The 10,331-nt window shown below is 28.4% G+C and overlaps 1 protein-coding gene across 1 annotated transcript; it reads right to left on the reverse strand.

Moving 5' to 3' along the window:
* Window positions 1–640: 640 nt before the first annotated feature.
* Window positions 641–1,955, reverse strand: LOC125844824 (WUSCHEL-related homeobox 3-like). Its single transcript, XM_049524163.1, has 2 exons — window positions 1,564–1,955; window positions 641–1,023 (listed from the first exon to the last, which is right to left on the reverse strand). Exons 1-2 carry the CDS (start codon window positions 1,948–1,950, stop codon window positions 769–771), a joined length of 642 nt encoding a protein of 213 aa, XP_049380120.1. The 5' UTR covers window positions 1,951–1,955; the 3' UTR covers window positions 641–768.
* Window positions 1,956–10,331: the final 8,376 nt, after the last annotated feature.

Below are 10,331 nucleotides of genomic sequence, written 5' to 3' on the forward strand. Positions count from 1 at the left end.
GTTCCGTTCATTTTTACTTGTACATTTTAGATTTTGCATATCTCTTAAGAAATAATAATTGATACGAATATTTTTTTTTACCATAATGCTCATATTAATTGATGTTTAGCATTAGGTCTTGAAAAAAATTAATTGTCTTTTCTTAAAACGTTAAAAGTGACAAATAAAAATAAAAATCTATTTTAAATACAAACAGAGCAAGTATCATATTGAATCATTTTGACCACCTTATTTAAAAACTTTAACTAATCAAAAAGAGAATATTTGTTACTCACTTTGTTTCATTAATTTGTCTAATTTTAATTTGACATGACATTTAAATCCTTGTCAAGTACTACTAGTTTGCAATGAGCTCATCATGCAAAATAACTTTTCACATAGAATTAGACAATTCAGATATTTCTACTACGGGTAAGTTGCAACTATACAAACTGTTAACAGAAACCATCAATTAAATAACATTCAACTCTCTTTACAAGGTACACACTGAAACAGTAAAACTAGGTACTATATCTTATTATGCCATCATTTTTTTTTAAGCAAAGAATTCTATTGGTACAAAGAAATAAAAATAGATAGTTGCACTACTACGCATAGAGCTCATGCAAAATGACTTTTATTATATAGACCTATAGCAATATAAATCATCAGTATAAATAATATTTACACCATCAAATCATTTTTATTTGTTATGACAGATAGTATCACCGGAATAATCTGATGATGTAAAAAATTATTTATACTCATAACAATATATAAAACTTAAACTCAGAGACTTAAACTAGTGGAAGATGTTGTTTGGTCTTTGAGGTCATTGGTTGTTGTTATGGGAAAAAGTGGTAGTGTTTTGAGGGGTCGATCGACACAATATGGTAAATTATTCGGAGTAATGTTCATCATCACGATCCAATCTTTCCCATAGGGTCTTATCATGCAATTTTCCACATTTTGATCAGTTGGTCTTGAGAGATCCATTGGATAGACATAAGTCATTACTTGAGATGATGCTTCTTTGATTCCACCCTATATAACACAAAAAGAAGAAAAATAAGAATTAAAATCAAGATCTTGAAAGTATAAATACATTAAGAGAAATTGACATAAACAGTTGTCCATCAAAATGATAGCCAACACGAATATAAGTCTCTTTGAAAATATTTCATAACCGATGAGAAATAAGTGTATTTTCTAATAACATCATCTCATATTAATATATAACTTAGTTCTAAGGTTTACACGTTACTTGAAAATGTATAATTACCAAAATATAATGCTAACATCATATCATATAAAAGAATCTAATCATCCAATCCAAAATCTTATCGCTTTAAATATATAGTTACCAAAGACATCATAAACACTACTTAAATTTCTTATACAATCAACTAGGGACAAGTATATTCTCTAACAAAATCAAACACATAGATAGAGACGCTCTGTCTAATGGTATAAATTTGTAAAAAAAAAAAAAAAGATACTTAAACTAACTATAGAAAAAACTTATGAAATAGTTTCCTCATGCAATAATAAAACCAAAAAAAAAAACACTATTTTTGTGTATACCTCTTGAAGAAGGCCACCAGGACATGTTTGGTAGTGATCAGTAGAAGGGCAATGAAAGAGGGTATTATTATTATTGGAGTTGCTAGCAGTAGTTGTACTATGAGCATCAATAGGATATTGAACTAATATTTGTTGTTGATTCATTTGTGCAAGAAGTTTTTTCTTAAGTTTTTGTCTATCCCTAGCTTTATGGTTTTGAAACCAATAAAACACATTTTTCCCTTCAATTTTCCCAAATGAAGACAAATGACAAGTAATACTTTGTATTTGTGTAGCATTTGGATTTCTTAAGCCTTTTCTATACATTTCTTCTAAGAACATAAGTTGTTCTGGTGTTGGACTCCATCTTGTTGGCCTTGCCATTTTTTCTCTTTTCAAAACTTGCATATTGTATTTTTTGATGATTAAACTATATGGACAAGTGAGATTTTAATATCTATTTATAGAGAAAAAAAGATATTGAAGATGTGGGGTGCCTAATATTGGGGGTAGTTTGGAATTAATCCTAATATCATTTATTGTGGGACTGAATTTAATAAAATGTGCATTACACATTAAAAAAAAAAGAGTTAGGGTCATTAATATTAATTTTACTATCTATATAGCTAGGTATGTATTTAGAGGATTTTGACAGTTGTGGATTGTGAATGATTGTTTAAGGGAGGATGAAGAATATATATTTTTGTTCATATAGACTCATTAATTATTCATATTCTACTTGTTAACCAAGGGACCTATTTTTTTTATTACATTGGGTAAGAGAAGTCAGGATTAAAAAGTTTCAGAATTGAATGCTTATCAATAAGATAAAAATTCGGGTATAATTTTAATATGAAGTCATATTTAGAGGTGTAGTTTTGATAATAATTTTTATTCTTTTTCTAAGCATGGTGTAATTGTTTGCTATTTATTTTTAATCTATTAAATTTTTAGTGTTTGATTTAATTTTTTTTGTTGTGATTTACTCCTAGTGTATGAGGTTTGATGGGACTCCTAGTGATTCTGTTTTTTTAATCATGGTTTTTCAAAATCGTAAAATCAATATTTGTTAAATATTTAAAGAAGACTAAAAGTGTTGATTTTTGACGATTTAAAAAGATCAGAATTATTCAACAATATTTAAAAATCATTTGAATTTATTCCCAAACACTAAGAGTTTTTTTTTTTTCATTTTCTCAAAAAAACTCTCAACAATAACACAAAACTTGAACTCAACTTCATTTTATTCATCTTTTAAAAAATCAAGTTAATCAATTATTGTTTTAATCTATCCTCAAACATAAGCCAATAAATTAAAAGGAATTTCCTTTAAAAAAAAAAAAAACCCTTTAAACTTTTGTGTGTACATATTCTGGTGAAAAATACGGACTCATAAAAATTTATATGTTACACTTCTTTAAGAATATACCTACAATTGTACTACTACTTCACAAATCACAACATATATTATAAAAACTTTCATCCAACAAGATATGTGTCTAGTCATTCTAAATATTTAAACAAAATGAAAGTTAATTTGTACATTTTATGAAGTGCATGTACTATTCAAAAGAAAAAATTAACTCACTCTGAAACTACATTAACTTGTGTGTCTATATAGGCTCATTCATATATTTTAAATAGGGTTAATTGTGGGTTCAATGAAATTGATTTCCGCCTCTAACTTTATTTTAATTAATTAATTTTGGTAGTTATAATTAAAAGAGTTACGTTTTTAAGCTAGGTGTCAACATATAGGGTAAGAAATTAATTTAATATGACCATATTATATTTACATATTGCTTGGGGTAGAGGTGGAATAAATTTTTTAAATTTATATGAGTTTTAAATCTTAATTATTTTTTAACTTGTTGGATTCTATATAAATTATTAATGCATGTGGGATGAATTTTTTTTTTATATAAATATAAAGTTATAATCAAAATTATTGAATTCTACACTCGTATTCTGAAGGCTAGCTTTACTCTTGACAACATATTAATTTTCATATTTGTAAAACTATGAATCTCATAAGCCTGTGATAGCATAGACATGATATATATTACTCTTTTTATTTTGATTTATGTGACATAAATAAATTTTGAAGAATTAATTTTCTTAAATTTATTTTAAAAATATTTAAGTTGTTAATTATTGTAATTTATAATATTTTTTACGTAATTTTTAAATAAATAACAAACTAAAAAATAAAATAAATAAATAATAAAATAAAATAAAAAATTCAAAAATTTCCTTAACTAGAAGCAGACATGTCGACACCAATAAAATTATAATTAAAATGAGTACACTCATTCATCACCTAAAAACTATAATATATAGGTGTAGACCTATTTATAGGGAAGGAATTTTAAAAGATAAATTAATATATGATTTCATCATCACACGAGTCTCATATCATTTTTTTTTTCAATTCATATCATTACTTCGACTAGACTAGGGAGTTGGATGCATTGGATACAACATTAATAAAGCCAACTTCTTTTTAGATTTTTTATTTTTAATTCGATATCTATATTAGAGTCCAAATAAGGAGAATATTTTCTATTAAGAATTTTTTCATATTTATACTCAAATTCGAAACATTAAGAAAAGAGAAACCCTACTCATTGCACCACCGTCGTTAATGATAAGCCTACCAACAACTGTTTTCGTTTTTTTAATTGTCCAAGCTGAAGATTTATGCTTTCTCTGTTCATTTTTATTTATTCATTTTGAAATATATATGATTCTTAAGAAATAATAATTGTCACAAAGATATAATTATAATTATATCTTAAAAATAATTTAATAAATATATAATTATAAATAAAAAATTTAATATACTAAAATGACAAATAAAAATAAACTAGAAGTAACTCCAACTTCACTCAAATGTATCGAGGATACTCTTGGGAGTTCCCCAAGAAGAGGGTAAGCTATAAAAGGTTAAAACAATGTTTAATTATTACTTCCTCTTTCTCAAAGTTAATAGTTATGTCCTTATAAAAAATATTTGTATTAAAATATTAAATTTATTTAAAGTTATTTCTGTTTTAGATAATATGAACAGTAAAATAAGTCATAATATGTGTTTTTCCTTATTTTAATACTCCAAAGTATTTTATGAAAAGATTAATCAAACATAATCTATTTATCATATACCGTAAAAAATACTTCTCAAATGAATGAATTAAATATGAATTACTTCTTGAAAAAGTTATTTTCACAAAAGTACTTGTCAAAGGGAATAATTTTTAAGTTAGCATTAGTACCTCAATTAATTAGTTGTCTGAATTTTTATTTTGTTAGGTGAAAATTCAGTTCTCTGCCGGGTAATTTCCTCTCCTATTTCTCCAAACCTTACTCCAATTTTTAAAATAAAAAAAATGCAAGCTATTGTTCTTTTAGATTATTAATTCCATGAATTATGTATTATCATTTGTAGTGATCATTTCTTTTTATATATTTTTTTTATCACTTGTATTGAACTACTAATTCATTTTATATAAAAATGTAAAAGCATGATGCTCCACATGTAAAGGGTAGTGTATCTAAGTAAGTTGAGAATATTATTTGCATATATATATATATATATATATATATATATATATACACACTCCAATATATATGGGGGTGGCCAAAGATTCATATTTTTTTAACCTCGGAGAAATCTGCAGTTACTATCTATTCTTCGAGTATGTACAGAATAAATTCACTCTTATGCCATAGTTCACAAATCCTAAAAGGGATATAAATTATACTAAAAACCCAAAAAAATGCTAATGCGCAATTGATAATTACAATAAAAGTTTTATTATTTTATGAGAAAGAGGAAATAAGGATCACGTTGTCCCAATATTCTTTTTCTTCCAACAAACATTGGCCTCCCTATTTAAATGATTTATATATAATTCAAAATTCAAATAGTAAAACAAAAGAGAAATTACCGCATTTTATTCATATGCATTTTAAATAGTTTATTTTTTTATCTGTAGACTTATAATATCTTTATGTAGTTTCTAAAAATATAGATTATTTTTCAAAAAAATTAAAGATTGTATGTCCAAATTAACCGTTAAAATAAAGAAATTTGAATTGTGTCATATAAATTGAGACAAAATAAGTATTTTCTAAAAAAAAAATCGGTTTCTCACTCAATGTCCGGAGTTTATATTGAAGCCTTGACTAAATTCGGATCGCGCACTGCAGAGTCCATTTGGAGGTGGCACTTTCAACATGATTTTCTCCATACCAGGCTCTCTAGTTAAGGATTGAACAATCTCATCACTGCACCAAAACTCGTATTGATGAAAAAATGAGTATTAACTTTTGTTTAGCCTATGACCCTCTTTCCTCAAAAAAAAATAAATAATAATTCAAGCAAACTCATAAAGACAAAAGAAATACATGTAGGGTTTATATTCATAGAATTAAAATTGGGTGCAGCGTGAATTCATTTCATAAAAGGCTAGGCAGATATAAAAATTTCATATTTCAAATTCTTGTAGTTGTAACGTTTGATTTTAGAAGGTAAAATAATTACTATATGCAGCCGTCAAAATTAAAGTTGTAATTAAATAATTGTTGTATAAGTAGATTCAATTGCCAACCGTAATGATTAATTCGCTTAACATTTCACCACAGGATGTAAATGATTAGTTATTATAAGTAGTTGAATTTCAACACACAAAATTTAAAACACCAACATTCTCCTGTTCATTTTATGTGCTGAAATATATATATATATGTATGATTTATAATATTTCTAACGTAATTTTTAAATAATATATGTTACCTTTTTTGTCCCACTTTATGTAGTACATGTGAAATTTCGAAAGTTAATCACATTTTTTAAAATTATCAGTGTTAATTTAAATTTGAGATTGTTTGAGTTTTAAGTTAAAATTTTTCTTTAAGGGAAAGTGAATCTAAAGACATAAGAAGTAATTTTAGATACTTGCATGGAGAAGTGAAAAGTTTGTTAGGAAAAAGGCACTACACACTTGTTGTTTAATGATGAGAACCATTAAATTGGATAAAGTAGTATATGAAGGTTAGATTTCAGATTAGTCCCGTCTTTATAAATTTCTAAACTTGACCCTAAGTACCTAAAGCAAGTTCCTCACGTTGTAAATTTTGAAATTTGATCCCAAGCTGCTCTAATTCATATGTTTTTAAATACTTTAAGTTGCAATTAATAGTATTTTTAACGTAATTTTCAAATAATATATGTTACCCCCATTTGTTCCAATTTATGTGGTTCATGTGAAATTTTGAGAGTTAATGTATATTTTAAATATTGTAAGTTGTTAATTATTATGATTTATGATATTTTTAATGTAATTTTCAAATAATATATGTTACTCCCTTCGTCCAAATTATACAGTATGCGTGAAATTTCGAGAGTTAACCAAATTTATAATATTTTAAATTTATTTTTAGTACTATTTAAAAAGGAAAATATTAAAATAAAAATAAATTTTAAAAAATAAAATATTAAGGCCAAACCGGTCAATTGCCCAGCCAACAACACAAATTTATTATGCATTTGTAAGTAGGTGGACCACCTTTGTGATAAAAAGAAACTTAGTTTATGTGATTAATAGTATTCTTAACGTAATTTTCAAATAATATATGTTATCTTATTTATTTAAATTATGTGGTACATGTGAAATTTTGAAAGTTAATATGTTTTTCAAATATTGTAAGTTGTTAATTATTATGATTGATGGTATTTTTAATGTAATTTTCAAATAATATATGTTACTCTCTTTGTCCCAGTTATGGAGTAGGCGTGAAATTTTGAGAGTTAACCAAATTTATAATATTTTTAGTTTATTTTTTAGTACTATTTAAAAAGGAAAATATCAAAATAAAAATAAATTATAAAAATAAAATAGTTTACTATTACTATATATAATAAGCGGGAATTAGAGAGGAGACAATTTTATAATGCATTTGTAAGTAGGTGATAAGTGTCACACCCCTTTTTGCACACGACGAATAGGGTTTTTTCAATTTAAGTGACGGTATTGATTAAGGGATCATTTTATTTTTTCGGAGTCGCCACTTGGAATTGAGATGTGGTGTTCCAAGTCACCTTTTTATTTAATCCCTAATCAGAAGGAAATGACTCTTTATATGGTCTGCGAACTAGAAATTCAGGTAAGGAATTCTGTTGACCAAGGAGAAGGTATTAGGCATCCCTCGAGTCCCGTTGTTCTAGCACGGTCGCTTTTATTGACTTATACTTATCTTAATTTTTTTTGGATATCTTATTTGTAGGCCATGATTTACTTATTTTTATTGTTGAATTTTTATAGTCTGAACCTAGATGCGTAACCACATTCTTGGTCCTGACATTTAGAGGCATAACGGTATTTTTCTCTCGAGTACCTCACACCTAATAATTCCTATTTACACATCTTGATTTGAATTAATGAAAGTTTAATTATTAAAATAATTTGGCTAACGTGTGTAACCGCATCCTTGAATTTGGCCAAGGTCTGTAACCGCATCCTTGAGTTTCTTAAGTATCTCAAAAAGATGTGGAGCCACATTCTTAATTGAGATGTAATTTAATTATTATTGTTACATGAACTAACAAATTAAATAAAATTAAAAAAAATTTCTAATCCTCTCAAGTCATTTCACAAAGTCGGACTATAGTCAAGCTCAATAGAGTCTTCTTTCCCCGCTGATTCTGCCAAGCCCGTTCCCTTGGCTGTGGTTTTGCTGGATAATAAATAGGGACAGTGAGAATCTCGTCAATCTATGCATGGGCGTCACTAATTAGATGACGAGGCATTTGGGTACCTTAAGAGAGTCATAGTTACTCCCGTTGTTTACCCGTGCTTGGTTGAATTTCTTCACTTTGACATTCAGAGCACTCGGAAGAAATCACATTGCGTAAACATCTGTTGGAACCATCGTAATGTTTTTTTTTAATTAAACAGTCGGATTCCACTTGTCTGTACCAGTTCTGAGTTGGCTGTTCGACTCCTGAGGAAGGCCCCCAAAGGAACCGTTCCCAGTCCATCCACCGGCCGGCACGCGGCGACCTACTCTGGTCGCGGGAGCAACTCGAGCAATCCACCGACAACCGACGGGTTCGGGAATAGACCCCCGCATCATCCGTGGCCTGCATATAACAGTCAACCGACGTCAGACGTAGCCTGCCAGCATCTTCCGTAGCTTGCACACATCAGTCAGCCGACGTCCGACGTGGCCTACCAACATCGTCCGTGGCCTGTACACACCGATCTGCCGATGTCGGACGTGGCCTACCCACATCGCCTGTGGCCTGTACACATCGGTCAACTGACATAGGCTGTGGCATGTGCGCATTGGTCATGGCCTGCGCGTATAAGCCATGTGAGATAGGGTGTGGCATGCACGCATCGGTCAAGCGACATAGGCCGTGGCCTGTGCACATGAGTTATTCTTATAATAATTGTCAATATACTACATTAAAAATATTTCCTGAAATATTAAAATAAATAGTTTCAACATTCTAAAGATCTTCATTGTTTAGTGATGTGTAAGATTTAAACAATTATATTTCAACATTATAATATCAAAATTAAACACACATAATTTTTGAGCAATTTCATAATATTGGAATCAAGTCTTATATAATCATGAAATAAAATTATACTATGAACATTTATTACGTAGGAAACATCCTTATTCTTAAGGAGTTGGACATATACAATAAACACTAAGTCAATAAACACTAGTACCCTACTTAGATTATTATTTTTTATGAACTAATTCACTATTAAAACAAAACCAAATTAAATCAATATAGTATATCATTGTGCCCAGCAAAATAACATAAGTCAAACTACAATTAATACGAGTTGATGTCAATTATACCACCTACTAATAATCATTATTATACCAGAAAATGATCCATAATAATCCACATAAACAAACTAATAAGCATACATACAGGAGAACAATTAACACAAAAATTTGAAATGTATCTTATCAAAACCTCAACTATAAAAGTAGAATATAGCATCCACACACCCAATAAAAATAAGTAAATATCATACCTCTTTTTTAGCATATAATAAATAATTATCATATTATACAAATTTTATTCTAAACTTAAGGATATAACAGGTTCACATATATTTAAATATTATAACATTAAAGAATATTAACAGATTAAACACATACGATAATGCATTTGTAAGTAGGTGATAAAAAGGAACTAAAGTAGGTGAGCCAATAAGAAATTAGAGAGGAGACAATTTTATAATGCATTTGTAAGTAGGTGATAAAAAGGAACTAAAGTAGGTGGCCAGGTTTGTGATAAAAAAAAACTTGGTTCCTCTCTTTGTAAATTGAGAAACTTGACCTCAAGCTCCTCTAATTCCCACTTATTATATATACTAGATAAGGGTGCCCGTGCAAGGCACGGGCAATATTTGAGAGCAAAGAAAAGTGCGAAAAGAAAGAAATATTAATTAGCCCTACGTGGCCATTTTTGATTGGTTTGGTAGCATTTGAGAGCAAAAAAAAAGTGCTAAAAGAAAGAAATATTAATTAGCCCTACGTGGCCATTTTTGATAGGTTTGGTAGTGTTGGTAGGAGCTCTTTTAAGGAAGGAAATGACGGGAATACCCTTGATAGTCCAAGGGAACCACCACTTATATAGTATGAGATGAAAAAAGTGCTAAAAGAAAGAAATATTAATTAGCCCTACGTGGCCATTTTTGATAGGTTTGGTAGTATTGGTAGGAGCTCTTTTAAGGAAGGAAATGACGGGAATACCCTTG

The sequence above is a fragment of the Solanum stenotomum genome, chromosome 11 (assembly GCF_019186545.1).
Source record: "Solanum stenotomum isolate F172 chromosome 11, ASM1918654v1, whole genome shotgun sequence".
Taxonomy (NCBI): domain Eukaryota; kingdom Viridiplantae; phylum Streptophyta; class Magnoliopsida; order Solanales; family Solanaceae; genus Solanum; species Solanum stenotomum.

What these genes read in the sequence shown, in the direction of transcription:
- LOC125844824 (XM_049524163.1), bottom strand. Translation starts at nt 1,950, where the DNA reads ATGCAAGTTTTGAAAAGAGAAAAAATGGCAAGGCCAACAAGATGGAGT. An exon ending in CTGGTGGCCTTCTTCAAGAG is followed by an intron (nt 1,024 to 1,563) that starts GTATACACAAAA and finishes TGTGTTATATAG; the next exon opens with GGTGGAATCAAAGAAGCATC.